The sequence below is a fragment of the Nymphaea colorata genome, chromosome 12, assembly GCF_008831285.2.
Source record: "Nymphaea colorata isolate Beijing-Zhang1983 chromosome 12, ASM883128v2, whole genome shotgun sequence".
Classification (NCBI taxonomy): domain Eukaryota; kingdom Viridiplantae; phylum Streptophyta; class Magnoliopsida; order Nymphaeales; family Nymphaeaceae; genus Nymphaea; species Nymphaea colorata.
This window is the reverse complement of record NC_045149.1, coordinates 14,834,790-14,862,627: the sequence shown is the minus strand read 5'-3', so window position 1 is coordinate 14,862,627 and position 27,838 is coordinate 14,834,790. Positions and strand designations below refer to the sequence as shown.

At 39.5% G+C, this 27,838-nt stretch overlaps 4 protein-coding genes across 8 annotated transcripts; all 4 read right to left on the bottom strand.

Annotated features, from left to right (window-relative positions):
• Positions 1 to 528: 528 nt before the first annotated feature.
• On the bottom strand, positions 529 to 4,557 carry LOC116266348 (hexose carrier protein HEX6). Of its 3 annotated transcripts, XM_031647519.2 has the most exons (4): positions 4,207 to 4,557; positions 2,528 to 2,850; positions 1,201 to 2,011; positions 529 to 1,047 (listed from the first exon to the last, which is right to left on the bottom strand). In XM_031647519.2, the coding sequence occupies exons 1-4, from the start codon at positions 4,346 to 4,348 to the stop codon at positions 944 to 946; spliced, it is 1,380 nt and encodes a 459-aa protein (XP_031503379.1). In that variant the 5' UTR covers positions 4,349 to 4,557; the 3' UTR covers positions 529 to 943. The 3 variants fall into 3 exon arrangements, with proteins under 3 accessions (XP_031503379.1, XP_031503378.1, XP_031503380.1); XM_031647518.2 differs by having other exon boundaries at positions 532 to 2,011; positions 4,207 to 4,552; XM_031647520.2 differs by lacking the exon at positions 4,207 to 4,557 and adding an exon at positions 3,293 to 3,802 and having other exon boundaries at positions 532 to 2,011.
• Positions 4,558 to 5,407: 850 nt separating this feature from the next.
• LOC116266248 (protein TIC110, chloroplastic) lies at positions 5,408 to 13,165 on the bottom strand. Of its 2 annotated transcripts, none has more exons than XM_031647386.2 (14): positions 12,490 to 13,165; positions 12,302 to 12,361; positions 11,641 to 11,764; positions 11,490 to 11,558; positions 11,289 to 11,387; positions 10,719 to 10,782; positions 10,323 to 10,387; positions 10,073 to 10,167; positions 8,834 to 8,955; positions 8,346 to 8,437; positions 7,983 to 8,199; positions 7,007 to 7,161; positions 6,600 to 6,725; positions 5,408 to 6,521 (listed from the first exon to the last, which is right to left on the bottom strand). In XM_031647386.2, the coding sequence occupies exons 1-14, from the start codon at positions 13,014 to 13,016 to the stop codon at positions 5,997 to 5,999; spliced, it is 2,340 nt and encodes a 779-aa protein (XP_031503246.1). In that variant the 5' UTR covers positions 13,017 to 13,165; the 3' UTR covers positions 5,408 to 5,996. The 2 variants fall into 2 exon arrangements, with proteins under 2 accessions (XP_031503246.1, XP_031503247.1); XM_031647387.2 differs by having other exon boundaries at positions 12,501 to 12,639.
• A 1,084-nt stretch (positions 13,166 to 14,249) lies between these two features.
• Positions 14,250 to 19,391, bottom strand: LOC116266249 (uncharacterized). The gene is made up of 5 exons (XM_031647393.2): positions 19,140 to 19,391; positions 17,462 to 17,600; positions 16,764 to 16,990; positions 16,084 to 16,341; positions 14,250 to 14,923 (listed from the first exon to the last, which is right to left on the bottom strand). Exons 1-5 carry the CDS (start codon positions 19,308 to 19,310, stop codon positions 14,609 to 14,611), a joined length of 1,110 nt encoding a protein of 369 aa, XP_031503253.1. The 5' UTR covers positions 19,311 to 19,391; the 3' UTR covers positions 14,250 to 14,608.
• A 1,454-nt stretch (positions 19,392 to 20,845) lies between these two features.
• LOC126409192 (8-amino-7-oxononanoate synthase) lies at positions 20,846 to 26,891 on the bottom strand. 2 transcript variants are annotated; one of them, XM_031647391.2, is made up of 12 exons: positions 26,865 to 26,891; positions 25,746 to 26,157; positions 24,763 to 24,890; positions 24,572 to 24,679; positions 23,766 to 24,004; positions 23,652 to 23,693; positions 23,131 to 23,218; positions 22,909 to 23,042; positions 22,339 to 22,427; positions 21,975 to 22,125; positions 21,524 to 21,592; positions 20,846 to 21,358 (listed from the first exon to the last, which is right to left on the bottom strand). In XM_031647391.2, exons 1-12 carry the CDS (start codon positions 26,874 to 26,876, stop codon positions 21,175 to 21,177), a joined length of 1,656 nt encoding a protein of 551 aa, XP_031503251.2. In that variant the 5' UTR covers positions 26,877 to 26,891; the 3' UTR covers positions 20,846 to 21,174. The 2 variants fall into 2 exon arrangements, with proteins under 2 accessions (XP_031503251.2, XP_049936998.1); XM_050081041.1 differs by having other exon boundaries at positions 26,849 to 26,881.
• Between the last annotated feature and the right edge of the window lie 947 nt (positions 26,892 to 27,838).

The window sequence follows — 27,838 nt, the reverse complement described above, 5'->3', positions numbered from 1 at the left end:
GGAAGCCATTTTCAATACTACTGTCATTGAGCAACTTAAATGGGAATAGATATTGCGCAACTCAACTTGCCTAGCCAAAATAAAAGGAGGTAAAATCATTTTTGAATGGCCAAATTGATAGACACAAGTTAATTATTCTGACAGAGATTCAAGCTTTCTTTGCCCATAGAAATGCACCTATCCTGATGTTGAGTATCAGAATGCTATGAAGATTAGGCAACCAATGTTACTGAAGATAGCCAAATTGTGGCATCCCAAATAGGAAAGTTTGATCCAATTGCAGGATGCCTCATCTAATCTTAACCAACTCCAAATTGCGATTAATCAGACTGAGGTCATGCCTCAAAAATGGTGATCTTCTCGGTAAGCAGAGGCCTTTGCAGCCAAATGGGTTCCTGCAATGTCCCAAACGCATGCAGCAAACTTGATACAGTTACTAAGAGAGAAGCCAATCATGAAAACTGGCAACCTTATGAACATCAAACATCATAGATTGAAGAATACATATTGACTTCCAGCTCTCGAGTAAAAATCAGGAAAACATGCATAATTTTGTCAATACAAGAACTGAATAACCAGGAGAGGAGACAAGACCTGACGAATTTGCCAGGTGTATGGCATTAGTATAACATGTACTAGGAATTATATGACAATAATACAAACGTGTAAGGAGTATGACAACAATATAATATGCACCAGGAATTATAAGAGAATAAGACAACAAGCACGTAAGGCTTGAGCCAAAAGTTCACACTTCACAGATTCACAAGATTGGTTGAACCTTTGTACAGCTTGGGACATCCATTCTGAAATATTATCTGAACCCCTAAATGGAAATATAGCAGAGAAAACAATCTGTTCTGAGGCCACTGGCTTCTTAACAAAATAGTTGGTTTCATCCAGAAGATATTAACTCCAAATATTATCCCTGCATACTCCTCATCTAATTACCAACCTCTTTATCCTCTTCCTCCCCAGCAAACCTGTGCCAAAACCAATGCATCCTCCACACACGTGCCATCTGCTCTATAGGGATGTCCTTCGTCTCTGGTAGGAACAGATAAACAAAGCCAGTCATCACCACCACCCACACAGAAAAGAAGAAAAAGATGCCAGACTTCATGTGACAAAGCATAGCCAAGAAGGTCTGCGCGATCAAGAAGGTGAAGGTGAAATTCACGGCAACAGTAATACTCTGACCTGCTGATCTGATCTCAAGTGGATAAATCTCACTAGGCACCAGCCAACCCAGAGGTCCCCATGATATTCCAAATCCGGAAACGTAAATACCAATCAACACCAACACCAAATATGAATCAGCTTTGCTTAGAGCACCATGGTCACCAAGCTTTTCTGCCATGATTGCACCCACAGCTACCTGTGCACAAAGCATCAGCATTCCTCCGACTATAAACAGAGTCCTCCGGCCAAATTTATCGACAATTAACATTGACAAGAAGGTGGTGACAAGCCCTGCTCCTCCTGTTACTACAGAACTCATAAGAGAAGCACTTTCTCTGAGCCCTATAGTCCTGAATAGGAGTGGTGCATAGAAAGCAATCACATTGATACCAGTTACTTGTTGGAAGAAGGGAATCAGGATTGCCATTGTCAACTGTGGCCTATACCTTCTTGAAAAGATGCTCGTATATGGATGTCTAATGTTCTTCGATACATTCCTTGCTCGTACCATATCATTCAGTTCCAATTCCACGTCTGAAGTGCCACGGATCCTGCAAAGCGTGGCAGTTATCTTTTCATGGGTAGCACCACGGTCCATTAGGCTGTTGGGGGTGTCTGCAAGGAAAAGGGAGCCAACAGTAAGAGCTGAAGCTGGTAACGCAGCCAATGCTAGAGAGACTCTCCACCCCCAACCTCCAGCTATCTTCTGTGTTCCATAATTAATCAGATTAGCAGACAGTACGCCTATGCCTACAGAGAACTGGAAGCCATTGTTAAAGAAGCCCCTGAAACGAGGTGGTGCCATCTCAGAGAGATATAGTGGGACAGACTGCAATTGCAAAACGAGCAGTGTCAGATTCATTCCATGGTCTATGGCTTTATCTTTTAGTCGATGTGGAACAGATGGCTTCCTCTGTTTAAGATTATGTAGAGACGCAGTAGCTGTCAATTGGTGGGAATTGAAGAATGCTAGTTCAAGAAATTCAGTCTTGTATATAGCGGCAGGGGCTTGTTACGGTTCTGCTAAAGCCTGCGATCACAATTATCAACCATATTTTGAAAATGTTGGCTGCAAGAATTTATGAGTCGCGGGAAAATAACAGGATCCTCCAATAGTTTGATAACATTGGAATATTGCCATAATAGTACCATGACATTTGGCTACTTTTAAGTGGCTTTTATGAATCGTAATGAACTATTACATTTTTCTTCTTTATTTTATATTTCTAAATGTCAAAAAGATGGAATTTGGAAGGGCCTATATTTTTTTTAGTATGCAGCTAAGTACTTAACTATATGCGAATAGATGTATGCGTGGAGATGAACGACCGCAGGAATGACTGACCTGGTTCGTGAATCCAACACCGACACCGAGTAGGAGACGGCCCAAGATTAGCATATAAACCTTTACAGCAGCAGCACCCAGAGCAGTCCCGACGAGGAAGGCTGCACCACCTAAGGTCATCGTCATTTTGCGACCAAACTTCCGAGTGAATGAGGCTGCAAAGAAGGTAGAGACGAGGCCGGCAACGTAGAGAGAGGAAGTGAAGGAGGTCAGGAGCTCGCTGTCGAATTTGCAGTAGTTGCTGATAGTGGTGTTCCCCTTCATCTTCACGTAGACGCGCGGGAAGAACTTCTTGAGAAAAGAATCCATAGAGGTCACTCCACCTAGCACAGTTGACCATTGCAAAAGCGTGAGCCGAGTTTCATGGCAGTGGGCTGGAAACTTTTTTTTTTTTTTTTTAATCTGCTGCCGCAGCCGATGGTCGTTCTCACATTCAAGTGTGTTAGATTAACCTGATATTTTAAGTTGAAGGGTGTACATAAAAGCGGGGAAATGAACTTTTCATGCCGTTTGCACAGCAAGAATGTTGAGGCCAGAATACATCACCCGGAGTGCGAGTGCTTCAGATTACAAAAATGTCAAGTCATAAAGAAGAAGAACTCCCATAATAAAAGAACAAAACGTTGTTTTCCATTTTGTAGCCGTGAGGAGGTGACATGAGGGTGCTTAAACCCGAATGCACAACGCTTCGTGACCTCGAACCGAATACATAATGTTTTACGAAGCAGGATATATTTTGTTAGCGAATTCTACCGAACGTCGTACCATGCTCACACGGTCATGATATTTCAATGTTCATCGTTGCGCACCCGATGCATCTGCTCAGCTTTTTCTTTTCTAAACCCCCCAAAAAAAAATTAGAAATTAAAAATCTAGCCCCGACGTTTCCGGAGCATCGCACGCTATGCATCTGCCTGGCCTTCTCATTTCTAACAAAGAATAAAATTAAAAAAAAAAATAACAACAATGATGTGCTCCCCCATGCTTCCGGGAACATCTCAGGGGCGGCCATCGCCTCTTTCTTTTTCATATTGCGGGGGAAGGCAGTCGCCCCCAGGAATACCGGCCGTGGGGCGCTACCGCCTTGCAACAGCCCAGTCGGGCCGTCCCCGGTAGCATCAGGGCCGGCCATTGCCCCTCTGATGCAAAAAGCTTTGTCCTGCACGATGAATTTCTTTTTCTCAACGTGGCCATTTTAGTCGACCGGCGGCGCCGCCACCGCAAAAAAGAGGTGATCACCTCCTGTGGTGGTTGTCTAGTTTATGTCCTCTGCATTTTTTTTCTAATAAAAGAAAAGGAAAGAGCGCAGCCCCCTACTGAGACAATTTTTAAGAATGCGAGAAAAATATATTTTTATTATTAAGAAAAAAATATATATCGGACAAGCCCGTGCACGGGGGGCCCACATTCTTGCGAATACAGCAGTACTTGCTTGACTCGACCAACCGGCCGGAATGAATGCGCTGAACACCTAAAAATCAAGCCAATTGACGTGGATTGAAAGTTGAGGATCAGAGCCGGAAGAAGATTTTATCTAATCAGGTACTAAGACGTGAAGGGGATTTTTGCTGCTCGATTCGACGACTGATCGCCATTGCCGACTGAATTCTACCTAGGGAATTGCTAAAGCCAGAGGGCTGACATCTGAGGAAGTAGGAGGAAAGGAGAAGAGAAGAGACCTGAGATGCCAATGTCATAACCAAAGATCACGCCTCCCATGGCTGCCAACATGCAACTGAGCACCAGATATGGTGTCATCTTCCAGTTGTACTCGCATGAGGATGAGCACCCATCGGTTTGTAAGGCGATGCCCACTGCCATGATTGAGCTAGCTTGCCTCTTGGGAATACAGATCAGAGAAGAAGAAGAAGAAGAAAAAAGAGTTCAACAGACCAAGAAACCTAGCTAAGATATATAGTCATTGACAATCGCTTTCTGGCTCACAGATTTAATCCTCCTCTGGTTCTCTTCTTCTTTGTTTTATTGGTTCAATATTTACACGATATTCAACAACCATTCACTGTCGGTCAGCTGTGTTATCCTGCTCTCTACGTAAACCAACGGGTGATCTTTGTTGGATTGCATTTTTTAAATTTTAAGTCAAATTATAGCTTATAGCTTGAAGATAAGGTGCGGAGGACGGGTCATTGGAGGAAAGGTGTCCAAATTATGGGTATACTCGTTGAAGAGTCAAAAGTCTTTCTGTTATGGCCTCACTTGGACTTCACTTCTCGACTGCATGATCATTCATAGCCACGATAGTCTCGTGGTGGCCGTGTTCCTTCTCTTTTTTTCCTTGTCCTTTGTTTGGCAAAGCTGAGTTTAGCAACAGACTGCTCAGACTAAGCTAAAGACTTGTTCAACTTTAGGGATCGCTTGTCGTTTGATAGACTCAGTTCTCAGTTCTGCTCTGATTTGAGAACTCTCGGATCCACAGCTTAAGATCGGGAAGACAGACTCACCAGATCAAACATTTTGAAACCGGAGGAATTAAGGATCTTAGCTTAGATTGTAGTTTTGACCCCGTTAATTAATTTAATTTGTTTCCTTAAATTATCAAAAGACAAAAAAGAATTATATGTATTTTTTTAATATTATTTAATTTATATAAAAATTTCAAAATTGTTAAAATTTTAAAACTGTAGTTCATCCCTTTTAATGAAAAATTCTGCCTGAATGCGCTTGATAGTCAGGAAACCCCAACTCACTGTCATTCCTGACCAGTTAACAGCCCAACCCAAAAACAATCACCATATCGAGTAGAACTCAAATAGTTTGAACGCTAAATGTGAAAAAAATAATAAAAACAAAGTATTTCTACTGCACGACATGTAAAGATAAAACATAAAAACTTTTGAAATGTACAGAAAAGCCACCTGATTGAAGACAGTAACAAGCAACCTTTTCCATTAAAAATTCATATAAGCTGTCTGACATGTAGAGGAATTTTTATTTTTTCAATTTAAGCTGGAAAAGCAAATGCTGATTATTGCTTGATAATTTGCCTTAAATACAAAGTCGTCCTTTTTCCCCAACCACGCCAGTTCCCTTTCCTCTAAGACTGCAACTTGGTGAGGATACAGCTTGAATTAGTAGGTTTGTTTGCCTGGTCTTCACAAGTTCAAGCACCATTCTTCTTGATGTGTCAGCATCAATGCAGAGATTGGCTGGAATCATTTAGATAACCTCCTGTCCATCAAATTCTCCAGTCCCCAAGGAGAAAACCTCATATCTAGTTTTTAATAGACTTTTGCACGAGTTCGATGACATCATGCTTTGCAAATCCACGTTTGCTTCTTTCAGTTTGCTACTTCATAGTTTATAGTAATTGTTCCCTGTTTAGCAATTGCTTCTATCGCAGCTGCTTTATTGTTGCTATATCTTGTTGACATTCTGTGCTAACTCTGCTTTTGAACATCATTAGTTGCTTAATCCGTTCATTTGTCAATAGCCCATCAGCTAGAATCACTCATACCTTATCCCTGATGGCTTTCTCAGCTGAGCTTTTGTGAATAGAAGCAATTTCTTTACTGCTCAATCCTAAGATCTGCCCTAGTTGATTCAATATAAAATATTCAATGTCCCCTTTCCTCATAATGTTCTGTGCGCCGAACAGTACAACAGCAGCCTCCCTAGAGATGCAGTGCAATAAGTACGTTCGGTACAAGTCACATCTTTCCCTCTCTGACAGATCAGCCGCTAGCGTAATTTTTACCTGACTTGTTTTTCCAAGCATTGCTTGAAGCTTCTTGTTGAACCCCGCCTTTCTCTGCATATGAAGAGGCTCCCGTTCAGCTTCCTCATTCATCCTAGGCGATTTGGTTTCTTCTTCATACCTTGGTGAATCAGAAGGAAATTCTTCTCTTAAGCTAGATATTAGCTCTGTCACAACTATATTGTTTAATATAACAATCTTCTTCAGCTCTTTGACTGCCTCGGTACCACTGCCAGCTGCCCTGGACTTCTTCACATAGTTCATAAATGCTTTTCTCACCTGCACAGGAGACATAAAATGATGAATGCTAACGAATAAACATTGAATCTTCAGAAACTGAAGTGAAGGAAAACAAACCGTCTTGTTGACTATGGCCATCGAAGCGTCCCTGCTTAACCGCAAACCCTGAGAAGCTTTCCTTATTTCTGCTTTGAGGTCATTGTCAGATCCATCAATACTTAAAGTAATCACATCTCTCACAACCTGCACAACAATAATATGAGTATCTACATCAACGATGGAAAATAGGCATAATAACCTTCATTATGATGGAAGTGAATCAATAAAAGAGATCAATATATGTTGATAAATAGATACCGTCTCAATAAATGCTTTCATGTGCTATATGGAGTTTCATGTTCATCCATTCAGGTCAATAAAACAGACTATTCCATGAGTTTCATAGTTACAAAAAGGAGCTCCTGGTTTAAAAAGCCAGCCAAAAAGAAAATGTGCTGTCCAGAATTAGTACGAGCAATTTTCACCTTCTCAAATGCACTGCCACATATATTTGAATGTGCTGCATCCACTGTTTTCTGCGAAATGCACAAAAGAACCTGTAACTGCAGTAAAGAAGCAACATCCTCCTCACACAGTGCACCATCAGCTACAGCAAGCTGGAGCTTCTGCCGATATATTTCTAAAAAATTGTTGAATCAGCACATTATGCAACTTAAGCCAACGATACATGAAAACATAAAACCTATGGCTATAGTTGCTCTTTCCAGAAGTTGAAAAATCAGTTGCCCTATCAGTATCCTTAGACAACAGGCCTTTTTAAGACATGATGTAACAAATCTATGGACACATCCAAACATGTCATTCCTTCCACATTATAAATTCTTGAATTTTTGTATTCAAACCTAAATACGACCGCAAGTTAGATTAAGCAGTTTCTGGTTAGTCAAACATTATAGTAACTATCTCCAAACTGAATCTGATGCGGGGACATCCCTATACAGATCTAGTGTCCACTAAAACCTAAACACCCAACTAAAATTCACACGAGTTTTGTATCTATATGAGTACGTGGGTCTACAGCATGACCCCACTAATGCGCTGCACCATTCCTCCCATGGGTAGGGACATGCTCGAGCCTGGAACCTCTCACTTTAGCCTCTTCCAACCATATTTGAGCTACACTTTAAAAGGGTAGAGATGCCTTGACATGATCAAGAAACTCTTTGCTTTCATTATTATTTTCAGTTTTCTATATTTCAAAACATTTTTCGCAGCTTTTGTACTTCTCCCGTAAAAATGATAATTTCCCCAATTATAGTATCTAGGTAAATTCCTTGTTCTTCATGAACCAAAATCCCCAAAACAGCACAGACCAATATAGTTGTGTTTTAGCAAGACAATAACCCATGAACCAATGAAAAGAATTAACGAAACTGTATATTTTGTCCAGAAAACAATTCCTTCATAGCCTAGTTATCATTAGAATGCTCACTAGATTACCTTTATGGAGTCTATGAGCCTCCTCTGGATCAAAACGCAGTTCACTGCACAAGTTCTGAAGGAAAGTTTCTTTGCTAGTTGCTCTCTCCAATTCTCCCTGAGAAAATGCTTTTGAAAGCCGTCTAAGGTAGAATACAGAGCTAATTTCAAGCATAATCCTTCCAGCTTCAGATTTGCTTAAACCAAATATATCCTTCAAATTGTCCAAAGCAGTACGCTACATATAGAAAAAGAAGCAACAAAAAAGGTTAGAAAATGATGAGCACAAGAAAGAAAGCTGCAATTAAGGACCTCCATCTATTTGCATAAACTACAAATGCATTGGACATCTATGAATCCGGAAACTGCATAATGTACACTCACCTCAATATGCCCATTAGAGAAAGCTTGCATTAAATATGATCGATAAAGAAGCTTCAGATCATCCACCTTTCCATCACCATCATGTTTACCACCTAAAACAAGAATAAATAGTAGGGACCAGGAATTGCACACAACCTTCTCAGTAAAGCTACAAAAATCGGCGGAGTGATGTGCATTCTCATAGAATCAACTAAACTATAGAGGATCAACTGTCAAGTTTGAAATACAGGCCTTAAGTTTGACCCTCATAATGTGTATTCTTTAGCTTGTTTTTGGAGAAAAGTCTCGTGTGTGTTCTCTTTCATCATTTTATTAACGAAAATGAGAATTAAACTTCAACAGTATTATTTAAACATTCGTTTTGCATAAGGATAAGATGAAACTAATTTTTAACCAAGAAGTTTGCAGTTTTGCATATTGATACGGGCACACACACACACGTAAAGACCCATATCAATTATCTATCTGTTTTTGGATAGAATATTTACCTGACAAAGAAAAAGGTGCAATCCCAGGAGGGAATCGGCTGACTTCAGGATGGCTGGTCAACGATATTAACAAACTATTAAATGATAAGACCGCCTCAAGATGATCAATAATACTCAACTCCCTGCAAAAAAACAATTTTTGAGGTTCATGAAGAAGCAGAAAGCATGCAAAAAACCTGGTATCCTGAAAACACGTTTCTCATTTTGAAGACTTGTAAAAAAGCATAGGAGAAGATAATTACTAATTAGAGCAGTGTGCATGACTGCACCTGTGCTTGTGTGTAAACTACAAATACACTGATTCATACATTTAATTTTTATTATGGGCAAGATATTACAAGGATTTACATATATACACACAAAAAGTAGCTAGCTTTCTGACTTCAACAACACTCATATGGAGGGGCTATCGACGAATATAGGAATTTGTCGGAGATGAGGGCTAGCATCAGTCAAATGCAATGTTTCTGATCATGCCTATCCACCGCCACATATACGTTGAAATTTTTTTTACTTTCTACACAAGAAAGCAACTTCAACAGTAGTAACCTCAGCTCTTCTGTTTCTTCTTCTTTTCTTTTTGCCTTCAAAGTAAGTTAAGTCAAGGGGTTTCATCACTGCTCCTAGGAAGATCCAGGCTTCAATTTTCATTCAAACTTGTGCCACAAAGAAAGACAAACACTTTTAATTACAAATGTGAAAATATCCTTAAATATGACCAAAATATAACCACTAAATTAAAAGGCATCTGACATTCACAAAATATGACCAACACATATGTCTATGTCCTTAGCTTGCAACGTTCCATAGATTTAGGTATTGTAATTGACGTCTGGACCACCATGTTATTTTAAAAATTGCTACATTAAAAGGGCATGATAAATTTGTTAATATCTTAATACTTCAGAACTGCATCATACAGGACACATGAATTATGTCTCAATATCAACTGCTGCCATGTATTTTCTTCTTAAGAGATGCAAAGTTTTGGACCTCCTTCCTATCATTTATAAAGGCAGAAACAGATTTATATAAGAACTATGAATACTATGCAATAAATAATAAGCTCAGTATGTACTCTTCCATAGCAAGCTGGAACAGAGATCAGATTCACATATGCAGTTACGCACTTACAGCATCAATACATATGCCATGTGAAGTAATAAAGGGAGCCTTCATATACCAAGGAATTAAGTTATATGCAGAGCCCTGAAAAGTATATAAGCATAATGACCATACTTGCTTCTTGATCTGGATTTCACCACAGCTAGGGCAGCCGCAACTTTTTCTTCAATAAGTTTCCTGATGTGCTTCCTAAGCAAATGAGCAGCAATCTGCCAAAAGTGGGAAATAAAATGAATGAAGAATTTAAAGTAGAACAGAAAGAAACATGATACTTTAATAAGAACATAAAAATCAACGAGATTAAGAATGCAAAAGAAACATAATTATTCATTATATCTGCAAAGAAACCGGAGAAGAAATTAACCTTATCAGGAAGATGACACTGGACCTGTGTTGTTCGCACTTCAAGAAGCTGCTCCTCACTGACATCTGTTGATCAGATGAGTTGAAAAATTACATGGACAGATTCAAAGTACACCACCCTCAGAAAGAATATGAGGGGCATTTAGATAATTAGGACACCAGCCAAAATCTAGACGAGACATGCTAGACCTCATATCAGAAATCTTGGCATACTTCCCTTTTTTCTTTAATTATTGCAAGCAAGAAAACTTTGCAGGAGTTTGATGAGCTAAACTCAAGCATGCTTCTAGCAAAGCAAGCATATAAGACACCTGGACTAGCCTGATCACTTTGTACTCGGAGTCTGCTACCAATGAACTAAAAATTTGAAAATAAGCCAAACGAATGAGAGATTCACCTAGGCTGATCAATTTTAGTTTCTCTGCATATAATTTCTCAGCATCTTGAATAGGAAATTCAACCTAGCAAAAGGAGACTTATGAGAGAAATGTTGATCACAACAGCAGTTTATGAGTTGATACATCATGGGAACCAGATACAAGATGAGCATTACTAATATATTTGAATTTTAAATCTGGGAGAACACAGGAAGATAAGACAACATACGTAGATATAAAAAAATTTGGACACCAGATTTTCATGTTGCAAATGCACACTAAATTTAATAAGCAACAAACTAGATTTATTTAAAACCAGAAGAGAGGATCATTTGGTGCATTAAGAAAGAAAAAGTATCACCATAGAAAGCATTACTAATTACGGGAGTACTCTTTCAAGGTCTTTTTTCTTTAGGACTTTGTGGCACAAAGGTTGCATGAGTATCAGAAGGCTGGACAAGCATCTTGCTCACGTACTGGAAAGCACAGAGAGAGAAAGAGATGTGCTTCCTCTCAGAGCCCAAAAGAACAGGTAAATGCCCTTTAGTAAAAGTGCCAATAGCAAAAACCAAAAGAAAGTGAACAATTACCTGAGAATCAGCAACCTTGAGAACCTGCTTCCATGGCAAAAGAAACACTGAACCTTCTCCAAACACTAGGCTTGAAACATAAACCAATTTCCGAAACAACTGCACCGAAACATACCCAGTAATAGAACCATCAAAAGAATTTCGAATTTACAATCACATAAACATATCAAGGTGCTGTACTGTACTCAGAAAGCAACCTACCAGGTAATGTTCCATGTCTGCATCATGATCCCCTGTTTCCAGTATTTGCCCGTAAATGTGCCTTCCTAACTAAAAGTATCACAAGGACCAAAGATCAACAATCATGAGAGCAATTCCAAGACAACAAGAAAAAACCCCATGCAAGAGGTACCTCCATATGAACATCAACTGCATCAGGATTATCAATTCCCAAAGCACATTTGAATTTGATAATCCTGTCAACCTCATCGCCTTTGAGAGACTCACTCCCAGTTCCAAGAACAGACATCACAAACCTAAGCAATGTAGCGGCAGTAAAGGGCGATCAGCTGAACAACATGTATCTGGATGAATTCTATCCAATATTTGTCACAAATTTTAGCTACCAACCTAGGTGTAAAAAATATAAGATCAAGGTTGAAGTGAAAGAGTTAAGATCAAAATATTAAGATATCCAATCACAACCATGCCAAATTTAAACCAGACTTTAACTCTTCAAGACTGCATAGAAATACAAAATAACTTGAAACTTGCACAAGTTACCTAAGGAGCATGGAGAATAAAAGAACATTGCAGTACAACGAGTTAACACAATGAAAGCCATCAATCCGACGTACCTGTTATCAGAAAATTCTAGAAGACAAAGCAACTGAGTAACATAAAACAGTATATTTTATTAGAAGACATAAGTTCCCCCACGATGGCAAGAACAATCAAGTCACTCGGTCGACCAACAGAGTGATAACAGAACAAGAAATCTTAGTCCTAACATGTACATCATCGAGTCAACTACCTTGGTCAATATCGATAAGTGAAGAAGCAAAAAATCTAACCTGCTGTATAAATCATAAAGCTCAGCAGTGAATGCCCTGTTCCGTCTACTCACTCCATACCTAGCATTGGCAGAAGCAGAAAAAGGCGAACGTGAGCATTGATAGAAACACAATAGTAATGGGCAATGCCAACTGTCAGGGAACGGTAGAAAGGAAAACACAAAAGAAAATTTTCTAACAAAAGAAACCTTCTCGCAACCTGCTCGATATCCTCCCTCTTCAACGCCTCTAAATTACCGCAACCAGCGATCTTACTATGCAAGCTCACAACCGCGGCACCTGGCACCGCGGAATTCAATGTAATCACCGCTGCTCCACCAACAAGCCCCAGAGCGACTGCACCGCCGATGGAGGTAGCACGCGTTCCTCCAATACGGAGTCCAATGGCGTATCCGGCCGCTAGAGCTCCAACAACCACAAGAGCCGATAATGCATATCTTCCGGAAGAAGGAACGACATCCACAACCTTCTGGATGCCGGAAAGCCGCCGATCACAGCCAAAGATTCCAGAAACCGTCAGGTTGTTGATGTTCTTCCCCACTGACGATTCCGATGTCGCGGAGGAGTTACGGGGCGTCAAGAATCTGAACGATCGAGATCTTGGAAAAATGCAGAGGAAGTTACGGTTCTTGAAGAGAAGGGCATTTTGGGTGAATGGAGAGCAGACGAATCGGGAAGAAGAAGAAGAGGCACAGAGAAGGAGAGGAACGTCCATTTTTCCCCCTCCTCTTCTTCTTCTTCCTCTTTATTCGCTTATTTTGGAGAGGGAAGAAACAAAAAGAATAACTGTGAAGCATTTCGAGTGCGAAACAGTGGAAGCAGAAGGAGCGAGAACGTACTAATTTTTTCTTGGCAAAGTCGGTGCTGAAATTTGCATACGGCGGTTTCGTTTGATCTTTTTTTGGTGGACAAAAAGGGGCTCGGCTCATGACGGATTACTTTTGAATGTTTGCTAGGACGCTGGGCAGTTAAAGTGGACAAAAGCATTCTTGCGGGTGCCTTGGAGAAGAGTGTTTTTTATTTTCTTTCTCCACTGCAAGTACTGCTCACTAAATTGGCCTCGTCGCTGGACGGTTGGTTTCTAGAAACAAGAAATTTAACACAACTCCCTTTTTAAGTTAATTGCTTGATTTTCTCATACAAAAATATACCATAACTTTCTATGTACACAAATATATATTTAGACATAGATTATGTTTTGGAGAACGAATTACATAATCGTCATTTTTTGTACATGGTAATTTCAATGTACCTGGAATGCTAGAGAGAAAGGAAATTTTTAAAAGGGTAGAGCCGTTTTAGTTGGTGTTTAACTTTTTCTTAGTTTCTACTGCCATGGGTCGCTTGAGAAGCTCCGTCTCTTACTGGGGCAGCCAAATGTAATATTTTAAAAGTTGGGTTGCATATGTAAGATTAGGTGCCTAGTTGGGTGCCCTTCTGTGATTTTGAGATTAGTTCGGATGTCTCCTGCACAATTGAGTGCCGTTGACGTGACTTTTGAGGCCAACTCAGAGCCGCGACATGACTCGATGATGGTGACTGAGACCGTCTTACTTGACTCATGCGTCAGTTTCGTACGAATTTTATATATATATATATATATATATATATATATAGAGAGAGAGAGAGAGAGAGAATTTGTTGGCACAATATTACGATATTTTTAAATAACAGTTTGTCCTTCAATTTGTGTCATCGTGTTGTGTTAATGTGTAAGGCTGGCACATGGAACGGCATGGGCTAGATCATTGTTTAACTCCAATTAAACTAGTAGAAAAAACTTGAACTCGTCATATATATGGCTATAGCTTCAATCGGGTGCACGATCTCCGTACCTGAAAGTTTTGCCTAGTTCTGAACTGTCTTTCAGGAGGCGTTTGATGAGATTAAAAAATTATCAGAAGATTTTTCCATGCATGGAGAGAGAAAGATTTCAGAACAAATAGTCAGAACTGGAACTTCTTCCTCCTGAAGAAGCTTGCCTTTCTTTTACTATAAAGATGGCCCGTTGGTTTAGAGGTGTACGGTGGGTGAAGCTCACGTCACCCAGTACACCACCCAAAATATTGTGAGCATTTAAACACCTCCTTAGTTCACCACCAGATCCTTTCCAATTCTTAGCTCCCAAACATATATCAGTTCACTACAGTTCTTCAACATAATTCCCCTGTTAAAGCAACAATAGCAGAGAGCCAAAACTATAAGGCCAGCAAGGTTTCTTGGACGTAAAGACGTTAGATACACAGCAATGTTCATCCAAGCACCCAGTCTCGACCTTCTAAGCAGATTAAGACTGCCTGTAATGGATCAATTACCATCAGGAATCAACACTATGGAACCAGTGGTTTTCCTGGCCTCAAGATCTGCATGGGCCTGAGCTGCCTGTGACAATGGATATGTGTGGTTTACGTGAACCCGCAGGATGCCAGATGCAACATTTGCAAAAACCTCCCCTGCAGCTTCAAGTAGCTCATCACGGGTTTCTGTGTACTGCATAAGTGATGGCCGTGTCAGGAACAATGATTTCGCAGCAAGGGACGACAACGGAATTGGATCAGGAGTGCCAGATGACTGGCCATAGCTGACCATATAACCGCGTTTTTTCAAGCATGTCAATGATCCCTGCAATTACCAAAGAAAATGGAAAAACAAGGTTAGGAAGAAGCATGTCCTAGACAAGACAGATGTGGTTCAGCATCTTCGGCAGATGCATAAACGAATTAGTTCACCCAGGCTTGGAGTTGCACAGAAAAAAGCACCGTTACAAGTTCATTTGTATAAATCAATGAAGGATGAATGTAGACAATCTAAATAGATCATGACTTTTCTGCAATATTTTGTGACCCCCTTCATCTTTGTAGAGCTTTGAAAATAAATTGAAAATCAAAATGTCATACATCTCCTCAGTATCAGGATTCATCACTATAAGATTTGATTTTAAGTCCTGCAGTTGTTCAATTTTTCATAACCTTGTCTTTAATGTTCTTCGTAATCCGGCAGCAGTGTTTTATAGTTCACACGCTCCAAACTTCATACTTGTCAGTTAAGAGTTAGAATTCACATTAGGGAAAAACATGCGCAGCGATGCCTCATCCTACAGCATATTGATCCATTTGTCAACTTTATATGTCACAGCAGATGCATCCTGAGCCTTCACTAAAGTGTGATCATATTGTCCATGTAAGTTTAGGTTTCTAATCTCTTTTGCAGTAATCCTGAAGCCACGACAATGGTGGCCCTTTGAGTGCAAGGTATGAAATCCCAGCATAAAATTACTAAATTGCAATAAACTGAGGCCTTTCCCGACCACATGGACCTTTTCCCAATCGCTTTCTATGTTGATCAATGGACCTTTGTATCTAAGCTCCCCACTGCTCCTCTCATAGGAATAGGGGCAGGGTCACGAGAGGGAAAAGGTATTCCATATCCAACTCCTGAATGTTTTACGATTACCTCCCAAAAAGGAGGCATGTCTACCAGCTCTAAATCCCAGTGTGGAGCCATCATGTGGATTTTAGTGTAGCTTTGCCTGAAGAACTCAAAGGCAAAATCCATACAACCAAACACAAAGTGCACTTCAGAGTTTCCTGCGAAAAGGATCCAATCCCACTGATCAGAAATGCCACATGAATTCAGAAGTACCAAAACAAGTTCACATGTTTGAGAAAACATAACAGATTTTATTGCCTGGATTACTCAAGTCTACTCATGATGTTCTATGGTCAATGGTGATTCAATTGTGATCATAAACTAATGAACAATTGTAAATTTGAAGGCTTTACCTGGAATGTATCCTTGCCAACTGAATCATAAACAACATCTACTCCCTTTCCATCTGTTATCTTTTGAACGCAGGCAACAAAGTCCTCTTTGCCGTAGATTATCACATGATGACAGCCATCCTCAGTAGCCTGAGCTGCTTTTGCCTCACTTGATACAGTTCCAATCACAGTGGCACCAAGAGCTCTTGCCCATTGGCACAGAAGTGACCCAACTCCTCCTGCTGCAGCTTGAACAAGAACCGTCTGCCCAGGCTCTACCTGTACCACCCGCAGTTAGTTTTCCTTAATGTTATGAATTATTCCAGGTAACACATGAACAGCCAAAGATATTCTGTTTCTTCACTTTAGTACCAGTTACAGGCTGTGGGGAGCATTTTGATATTTGTAAGACCACAGGATAATCATATGAGGTACGCTGTTCTCAATGGGACTTCATAATCTTCTGAAATTACTTAAATTTCATTGACCATGTGATTTGCTCCACTTGGTCAATGAAATAAAATTCAAGCAGCTGATAACCCATTCAATTCAGCAATTTCACTCAACTTCATCTGAACACTGACTATGTTGCCTTGAAAGCTGAATACTAGAACATAATTGACTTGCAGGACACCAGTTCATGACTAACGCCGCTGTAAGAAAATTGTCAAGTGATTGCAATTTTTGGTGACAAATCATACCTTGAAACATCTGCGGACAAGGAAATGGGCTGTCATCCCCTTCAACATGATAGATGCAGCTACCAAAGGATCAATGGCAGGAGGAACAGGAACAGCAACTTTAGCAGGAAGAATTTGTTGCTCAGTATAAGAACCTAAGGGATTACCAGCATAGGCTACCAAATCCCCAACTTTCCTACCAGTCAATCCAGGGCCCACTGCTGTCACTACTCCTACTGCCTCATGCCCTGGAAGGTCAACTAACAGTGGCTTAGGAAAAGTACAGAAGACAAACATGTAGGTCTGACTTGAAAATTTCAACATGGCCACACATTCATAAATCACACTTATCAGCTGAAAAAACATTTCAACAAGAACGTGGAATTGTTATTAAAGCACTTGCAATATTAACGATTGCAGTATAAAAGATGACAAAGCACATTTGAATGATTATTCAAACAGAGCAAGAGGTTTAGTTCTTTAGGGACAAAACACAGGAGAACAAGTAAACTCTCCCAAAATCATGTAACAGGATAATAGTAGCCCAGTGGCTCCTTTTCCTAAAGTATGCAGCTACACACACTGAAGAAACAGTAATTTCACACAGAACAATTGACATGATGCGGATAGATGGCACCAAAGACAAACTCACACGATACTTTCAGAGTTTTTGCTTTCTCCTACTTCAGTCAAGAAAAGGTAAATAGCTCTATACACACCTGGAATGAAAGGCAACTCAGTTTTGTAAACTCCTTTCCTGTAATAGATGTCAATAAAGTTCACTCCAATTGCTTTATGTTTTACTCGTATCTCTCCTTCCTTGGGATATCCTATTTCCACATCCTCCCACTTTAAGACCTACAGTGCAAAATGGAAAAGCAAGGATCAATGCTCAACTGGAAGTACGCAAACATTAAATTCCCCGTGTGAAAGCCTATGAAAATTGAAAAGAGAAAAATGCACCTGCAAGTAGTTAATTTAATTTGTAATGACCTAAAGAGTCCTTTAATTCAAATATTCTTAGAGTGTCGGTCTCAGTTACAACAACTGGTTCAGATAACTGCTAAACAACTAATTTACATACATAACAGGCAGGCAGAAATTAACATGCGTTATGAACACAAAGAACATGTTGGCAAATTAAAGATTCAGATAGATGTTCAAACCAGAATCTAAAATCAAACTATAAAGCAGTGCCTCTCAGCAGAAGGTGGTCAAGCTGAGTCAGCTGACCCTTCTGAGAAGCACTTCCGACATTTTCATTTAAAATTGTGTTAAACATTCATGGCTAGAAAACTAATCAGGCCAATGGTAGCCCATTGAAGACATCCCAAAAGATCAAGTTTTTCAGTAATAGTACTACAGCACATTTGCCTGCAAGCAGGTCCCTTCTGCAGAAAATCTATCTCATCTTCATATATGTACTCAGTCTAAAACTTACGTACAAAAAACATGTTTTTTCCAGAGATGGTGGTCGCTGCAAGTTTGGTTGATTGATGTGGCCCCAGAAATTCGTGATATAAAGGGTAAAATGAACATGCTAACGAGTGGACGCTTGAATTAAACAGCAGATGAACAAAGTTCATATCTCTCAGGCAGCTCCAGGCAATTGCAGAACCAAAAAAGAACCAAGGGTTAAAAATCATATTGTTCTTACCGGAAGACGCTTTCAAAAGCACTTACTTATCCACACCCAAAATACCACCAAGGGCTGAACTAATACCAACCATGTCGGTGATAAATGTTTCTTGCATAACATTCAGAAAATAAACTAATCAACTTTGCCAACGACTTTGCTCCCTTTATATGAGTTAATGACCTCGCTGCCGCAGTTCTGGCTTCTCTATCTCCTGACTCACATACTCGTCCAATTTAAGCGAAACAACACAAAGGCAACATGGTTCAGGAAGCAAATTTCTTTCATGAACACCTTATACCGAAAACCACAGACTGATGTAAAGCTCGAAATTATTACAATTAAGTCTATTAAACTAAATAGAAACTTGTATTCGAGATTGATGATGAAATTATTCGGCGACCTAATGAAAATGGTCTCAGGCATGCTTAAACCATTTGAGGATAAAATAACATCACGATAATATTTTCCTGCCTTAAACAAACAAAAGGGAAGAAAAAAAAAAAGGATAGCCAACCAACAAGTCGAAATACGAACATCCATAACACAAGGAGAAAATCTAGACCAACAGAATAACAATTTGAAAGGAAAAAATATTCTCGCATCAAGCAACTCTCTTCAACATAATAGCAGTCGTTGTATGCTTGATGGAAATGACCCAATAACATCAACAAAAGATGCATAATCGAAAATTACCCAAAACATTGTCAATCTAACAAACCCACAAGCAAAACCAGAGATAAGAAAGAGAGAGAACGTACTTCAGGCCCCCCGTGTTCATAAATTTTAATAGCTTTGACCATGTTTGCAAATGCTCTCGATTGCACCACCACCAACCGAGTGGAAGCGATGGAGGAGCTGGGGCTCTTCCTGGTAGAATGAGCACCCACGAGGAAAGGCGTTTTATGAAGAACACCCCTCAGCGCACCCATTTCCCTGCCTCTTAAGCGTCTAGTTCTTACTTTTTGTTAGGGTCGGCCAAGTCAAAGCCAATACTGTACCAAGGCGGCAGATGAACCTACGGCTACCTGCTTTACTCTTTAAATCCAGTTCGAAGTGAGAATCATCCAGAACGAAGCGCAAGCGGGATCCCCAAATCTTCATCATAATCCTGCACCCAACTTTGGATCGGATTTGGTAACGAGATCTGAAACCAAATTCGATCACTAACTACTTCCGCTTTTGTACTTTTGTCCAACTAATTAGATCCATATTGGCATACTATCTAACCAATTAACATTCATTAAAATCAATTCTCAAGGAGAAGAAAAATCAAACAATAGAAGCGCTTCACGAATCGCGAACGGAATGAGACTCCAGTGAGCTGATCACCAGTCGCCTCATATTCTAAAATAAGTTTTGGCTATACGTCATGTAATCTTGCTCTAAATCAAACTACGACGGTACATTAGAATAATACTATTACAACGCCTTACAAAGGGCCCACTGCGACAGAAACATGATAGATTTTAGCAGCCAAGGAACCCAACAGCAACTACAGCACCTTTTCTTGCGTTAAATATCACAAATGTTTTGATCACATTAACCAAAAGAAAATTGAAGATGCGAGAGCTTTATCATACTGAACTTCTGACAATTTATTTTTCATTTGAGAGAGAGAGACAGCACAAGTGGGGAAGACACATCACGCAGACGGAGGTGATATATAAACTCCCTTGTTTTTGAATTGCACTTTTGGTTTTGGGTATTGTAACAAGTTTTTAGCTTTTTAATCAGAACTTGGAAGAAACAGGCTTTTGGTATTTCAATGACAAGAAAACTACCGGGGTGATTGGATGACGTCCCAAAACCAATTTTTAGATGTGAAAAATGATTTTGCTTTCGAAACGTCATTTGGATGATACAAAAAGTGTTTTTCAAAGGGAATGGCATCTTCCAGGTTATTTACAAAAAAAAAAAAAGTATTTTTGGTCCTATTACTCAACACCAAACCAGTTTTTCAAAGCTGATTTAATAACCAATTTTTAAAAAATTAATTTTTATCAAACCAATTTTTGAGTGTGTCATCCGAACGCTGCTTAAATTTGAGTTTTGTATTTAAACAAGCCAAAAAGAAAAAGTACATACCGACACTCACCTTGTATCCTCACTCAGTTTGGTATCTTTATCATTTTTTAGGAGGTAAACAATGACTTTTACATACAGAGCCATTCTCTTGAACAAAAAATAAATTGGTAACGTTTACTATTTTTACAAGCTACCTAAATAAATTTTCATGTCAAAGGATCAGACTACTTTCAGAAGATGGCATATACAACACTTTGTAATCAACTTTAACAGATCTGCAAACTTAAAATGATTATCTTGTCAGATCCATGCGACAATATAAAACATCTGCATGCCTGTTGAAAACAATATGAGACAAATGAACGCATCGGCATGAAGACCAAGAAGAAGAAAACATCTGATTATACGGTCAAGAAGGCCGATTGTTATTATTATCACGTTGGCTAAAAAAAATCATATTCATCTTGCTGCACTCGCAAACTCAAGAGTTGGTCTTTTGTTTAAAACGTGACCATGCATAACGTGCTGCTTCCAAACCTTTTACATTGATATTATTTTGAAAAAAAAACAAACTATATACCGTACATCATGATCATCGTCAACCGATAACCAAGACATGCAAAAAAAAAAGCTGTTGAAAATTAGTCAAACGATGGACCTAGAAAACATCTGAGGAGATCTAGAATTGTTATTCTGGATCCTTGCCTTGCCAATATTGGAAAGCATGATAACACTGAAACAGAAATATGAAGTCCGCCTCCACAGCTCTCACAGCTTTGACTGACTAATCACCATGTAGCTTGAGTCGACTTCAGATCCGTTTCTTTTTTTCTCTTTAGGTGAAAATTTGGCAAAGCTATCACCAGGTGGTAACATAATGTGCTGGGCAAGGGAATTCACAAGGTTTTTCACATCAGCAGTGGTATGAGCAGCACTCAGAGTAATACGTAACCTGAAAGAAACACAAGCAAACACAAGAGCAATAAGACCTACCAGTTGCTTCAATCAACGATTCACCATTCATGCTTTTTGATGTTTGAAATGCATAGCTAAAGAAATTTAAATGGAAATTGCAAGGTCAACAAGTAAACCTTGTCAAAGACAGACAAATTCTTACCTGCATGAATTAGGGGCCACTGTGGGTGGTCTAATTGCAGTGACATGGAAGCCTGCCTTCAACAGATGCCTGACAAGAAAAATGGAACCACTCAATGGTATCAATATAAGAGCCTCAAATTGTGATTGGGATTAATAAGTGATTTATGTGCATTGCCTGCACTGCCTGAACTTTGTCTAGGAAAAACAGATGCAAGTAGACACTGTGGCACCATTTTCATGGGTCACAATATGCATTATGCACAACACTGTTGATGTTTTGCCTATTATTGATTTCCCTGAATATGTAGAAATGGTGTTCAACAAGCCTTTTCATCCAGAATGTAGAATAAAGGTTGACCCACCCAAAAAAATGCCCTCAAGGCCACCATGCTCATACAAGAGAGGGGGAGGGTGGGGGGAGGAGGGGGAGAGAGAGAGAGGGGGAGAGAGAGAGAGAGAGAGAGAGAGACCTGCTAGCAAGAAGTGCCATTTCTTCACCACCTATAACCAGTGAAATAATGGGACTCCATATCTCAATTTGGGAAAAGGAAAAAAAATCTCTTACTCGTCTCCAAACCAGGTTCCTGCGCCATTTCTCTTTTTTAGCCACAGCAATGGCAGCTGTAAAATTAAAGAAAATCCAGAAAACACTTAAGAAGAATGTATATATATATATAAAGGGTTCTATAACCAATTTGGAGATGCTCTTAGCAACTTCCACGTCACTGGCATCTTTTCAAGTTTTAAAATATAAGTGGACATGATCCTCAATCAAGCAATAATAAGTAACATAAAACTTCTCACTAGCTACATCTTTCAAAGTAGTAATGTTACCATGAGCAGCAGCAACAACCGGGACTGGAAGAGCTGTTGAAAATATAAAAGGACGTCCTCTAGATTGTATAAGCAGCTTCCATTTTTTGCTGTTCATGCAAATTAATGCAACCATGTAAGGATATAAATAAGCGTGAAGACAAAATAAGGCAAAACAAAAAAAATGCTCAAAGCAGAGATTCTTTCCCCCACTTTCCAGTTATGCTTCCCCATTTTCTCTTCTATACATACGTATTGCTAGTATGCCCTTCCTCAGAGTTGCTCATTTTAAAAGAAGTAAATGTAAAACTCAGTTTGCTAGACATAGAAGATTCCGACTTTCAAGAAATTACGTCACAAACATATAAAATAAATCACAAGCAACAACAACAACACAATCACATAAATAAAGAACTTGATATTAAGAGAATGAGAATTAATGGAAGACTAAACTAGGTCACGTAGAGTTCATTTTGGTGGACCAATAACAAATTACATTAATGGAAATTAAAATGCAAATTTTAACATTTTAGATTATTTAATCACTTTTACAAGTTTTCCCAATGTACAGAAAAAAATGCAGGCATTCACCTGCAAGCAATGAATCCTCCTGAGCAACCGACAGCCTTACTTAACGTGCCTACACAAATATCCACATATTTTTCACAGCCATACATCTCTGCCACTCCGCCACCATTTTCACCACAAACAAGTGTTCCATGAGCCTGAGACAAATTCAGATGTTTGAGAGTCAGATTGCAATGGAAAAGCAGCTTCTTATTTGATAAACGAAGCAAAAGTGATGTAACTTACATCATCAATTACCAGCAGAAAACCATGCTTCCTGCGGAGCTCGACAAGTTCCACAATAGGTGCAAAATCCCCATCCATACTAAACAAACTGCATGGTGGAAACAGCAAAAAACCTTTTATCCAACAATATCATGAAAATTACTTTACCAAGTAACAGAAAGGAATTATTTCCTTCCGTCCTTTGACAATGAAAAAAACGCTCAACAAAATCCCTTTTGTGGCAATAATGGACTATCAAGCTTGCAGCTCAAGATATCACCCACACTATCACCAGGCTTATTCTTTCAACAGGCTGAAGTGGTGACCAATCCTAATAGCAACAAGTTTACCACTTCCAGCCAGTTTGATCAGTAGGTAAGAACTCTTAGGCTAGCTGTCTTTATCAAAAACTAATGCCAAGCATCTAAACTTCAGAACTTCTTAAAATGAATATCTCATGATGCCAGTAAGACTCCATCTACAAATTCAAGAACTAATAACCCAAAGGAAAGGTAGGTTACAGAAAACTAAGACATGCTCACCTATCTGTCACGACTACTTTCTTCTCCAACTTGCAGCTTGATCTGACAAGGTATTTCAATGTTGTAAATATGAGAGCATTAAAAAAATTTCAAAAGAAATCCAACTATACTTACAATAATGAGTTGAGGTGGGTCATATCTGAATGCCTGTATACAAATGTTTTCACTTCTTGTAACCGCTCAGCATGTCGAATGCCATCAATAATTGATGCATGGTTCAGAGAATCAGAAAAAATTGCCACTTTTTCATTGTCCAAAGGCTTCCCACTATTAGATAAAAGAGAGCTGATACATCCCACTGTTGCCATGACCACCATGTTGGCAGCAAACCCTGTAGGACAAAGAAGGGACTCCTGAAAAGCATTTGTAAAGAAAGATATCAGCAGGCATACAAAGACAAATCTATGCAAGCCTTAAAGTTTCATATCCAAATCAGAGAAGTATGAAAGCATACTCTAATCCCAAAATAATACCCTAATATACCTCACCATCCTTCAAGCACAAAATAATACATCAAAAGTTGAGATAAGATGAGTTTTCTAAATGCACAAAAGCTTAACCTTGACATAAATAAGAAAAAGGACTTTGTGAGAAATTCCAATTTACACAGGAATTGGTTTTTTTTTGGGCACCAGTTCCCAAACTCTAGATTTTTCATTTTTTCTTGGCTCTTATATAGGAGGGTAAAATAATGCTCCTTTTGGAACAAAATAGTACGACCAAGCCCATTTCCATCGATTTCACTGATTAACAAAGAGACCCGGGTTCGGCATGTCTTGGCAATCATCAATTTTCTGACGGACAGCCAATATATATATATATATACAGTGGTATGGTTGCAGACAGGCCTACCTATCGACTTCAAAAGTACATACACAAGAAACAAGTTTTCACTACCATATCTCCACTCAAATACATACCTCTTTCTTCTTCAAGGCTGCCAATGATGATTCCAGCAACCTATGGTGGCAAGTGTAACCACATATTAAAGCAGAACCTCTTGGCCCCATTCCATATTCTTGAGCAGCCTGAATAGATGAAGAATGTATGAAATTTTACCTAGAAGCAATCGATTTAGTACACACTCAAGAGAATGAACCATTCTGAGTACCTTAGCAGCAGCCTTTCTAACAGTTGGATGAGAACTCAAACCTAAGTAATCATTGCTTGAGAAAAGCAATAGCTTCTTAAAAGTAGAGGATGATTTGTCGGCCACAGGCACATCTAGAACCTCCTCCCCTGCAGAATTACAGATCAAAGATGTGCATGAAGGTAACAAGAGAGACTCACTGTGCTTCCCCAATGAAAGAAATCGGAAAGCTCCTGCCAAGATCCAATGGCAGGACCAAAACGGAAACTACGGAAATTAAAATTTCATGTCTGGAAAAATTAGTTATTTCGTGGATACTTCAAGCTGTAATGATGACGCTCTGCCTTCAATTCAGCAAATTCATTTAATCAATTGGGCTGTCCTTCGAAGCAAGAATTTTTAGATTAGGAATTAGGAAGGATCGGTCTTCCCTTTCTGACTGGAAACAACTGGGACAAACCTTCAACGTCCACAGTCGCATGTTTTTGTCTTGAACAAACAAGTCCATAAAAAAAGTGCAGGATATAGAATATACGCATAACACCAGCTTTGGTAAGCAGATTGTTGCACGAAACCAACATGTCCTTGGAAAGCAGTTTTATAGAGAGGCCCACTCTAAACATTCTTTTTGCTTCCCTTCAGACAATTGACCACTGTCCATCAATAAAAAAAAAAGAAGGAAAAAACCAAGGAACGAAATAAACAAACACTCAAGAAATCTATGAAAAGCTATAGAGAGAGCAACATTTACTATGTAGAAACCCATTCAAACTTAAAAATGAGAGAGCTACTATCCAAACCATTCGAAAACTGATGAAAACGACAATGGATGTTCGGCTTCCAAAACTATAGCCCGCAAAAGCCATCTTGTTAAGACGAGCTCATAACACTGATATGTGTGTGTGTGTGTGTGTGTGTATGAGAGAGAGAGAGAGAGAGAGAAGAAGAAGAAGAACATGGCCAGAGAAGAAAGGCTAGGGGGGGAGAGAGAGGTCCAAACTCACCCAAGCTAGAGGTATCCTGCATCCATTTCTTGAATGTAGGCTCCGACATTTCTACCTCCACCGCCGATCTGTCCCATATCCCTGGTCCATCGAACGTCTCTAGTTCCTGTCCCTCCTCCGAGTCAAACAGAAAACCGGTGGTTGCGGGTCTCGCTTCTTGGGACGACACGAAGACGGGTCTCACCGAACGAAGAACCTTCCTCGAATCCAGCCTCCTTAGGGCCTCCTCCACCCATGAATCCCAACAGCTACCCATTTCCTCTCTCCCAGTTCTGCACGAATCTGGCTGAAAGAGGAGGAAGTGGCTGCGAGTCGTCCTCCCGGCTCCTTCTGCAACTTGGCAGGTTGGAAGAACACTGAACGCGGGTGCTCCAGTATTGACGTGTCTCGTTTTAATTCTTGGGTTCGTTTTCTGTGCACCGTAAAATTAATCGCAAAGAGTTCTGAGGAAACTTTCACAGATACTCGCTTGACGAATGACGTGGGATTCCGTTTCAAGAAGGTTTATCGGTTTTATCGAAAATATCGGCTAGGAAGTGGACGAATGAAATTGCATTAAACATTAGAAGCTATCTGTGATCACTTCAAAACAATCTGACCTTGCCTACTTGAGTTGTGATGTTTAATCGATAAAACTGTCTGAATCACTTAGATGTAGTTCAGATGCTGATTGATTTAGCATGAAAATCTTATACTAAGTTTAGGATTAGTTGCATTTAAATTTTGCTCCAAACTTAAATATGATACTTTCTAGCAAAATACATCGAAGTTATGGTGGTATACCAAAAACACGCACAGTTCATACCGGACAAATTAAATCTTAAGTGTAATAGTATTAAGCATCTCGTGCAGGAGATAACTTATGGTTCAGAAAGAAATCAGCAATATTGCAGCCAACCAATTGCTACATTAGCCGGATGAAACGTTTACGAAAGGAAGTTGAAACTAAATGGACAAGGCTTGCAGCGAGCATACCACTGCCGAAGGAACAAAATAAGAAATAGACAAGCATCAGGGGAAAAACAAAATGAGCTGGTTCCCAAATTAGGCGTGAAACTTTTGAGTACTGGATTGACTCAGATACGCATATCGGGTATACATACAAATAAGGAGACGCACATTCATGTCCATGAGATTGCTATCTTTTTTGAAGTTGAACAAATCTCTCTGGATGTTCATGCTGTGGTAAGGGCTTAATCACATTGATAAGTTGGAACAACATGCTTTTAGGGCCACCTCCTCATGGGACACAGAGCGAAACGATTGTAACTGGTGAAGTGGTGATCGCCTTTCACCTCATCGTCAACGGGGCATCTCGCTCGAGCAGGGGAAAGAAGGATAACGTAGGTCTAATGGCCGTCGGAACAGGTGACAGGGTGAAGCAGCAAAATCTGAGACGCACGGCGGACGCTGGGAAGCGGAGAAAGAATCACCCACAGGAACAATGCCGGGGAAAGGATATCCTGGGAAGAGGAAGAAGTAGCCGCCGGAGGTCGAACGACGCTAGGGAGAGAAGAAAGCCCGCGCACCCCGTTCCGTTCCCGCGCTTGTATTTTGCAACGGGGTCGGATTTAAGATCCGTGGATCTAAGACCCATAATTTGGTATAACCGTCTTCATTAAGCAAATGTAAAATGACCGATTTGTGACTATTGGGCACAAGATACATTTGTATTTTGCGCTCATAATAAATACGTTAATAAACCCTAAAATTTATTCATTAAGCAATATCTAGCATCTAGCATAATTCAATTTTTCAACTTATATAAACATGTTTTGCATGATTTGTGACTATTGGGCACAAGTTACATTCGTTGTGAACAGTGTTGTTGGTTAGTAAAATTATGTGTTATTTAAAAATATTATATTTACTTGAATAATCTTAAACTTGAATTAGAAGCTATCTTACTCAAATGAACAAGTACTAAATTCACCATGTACTAAAACCAAGTGTAGTTGGTCTTATGAAACACATCATAGAAAATTGGATTCAGATAATCAGCAGTTAAACAGGATCGAAATCAGATGGAACAATCTATCATAGCCAATTTCATTTATGTCGTATGATTTCCGTGTTATGCCGCTAACACCTGA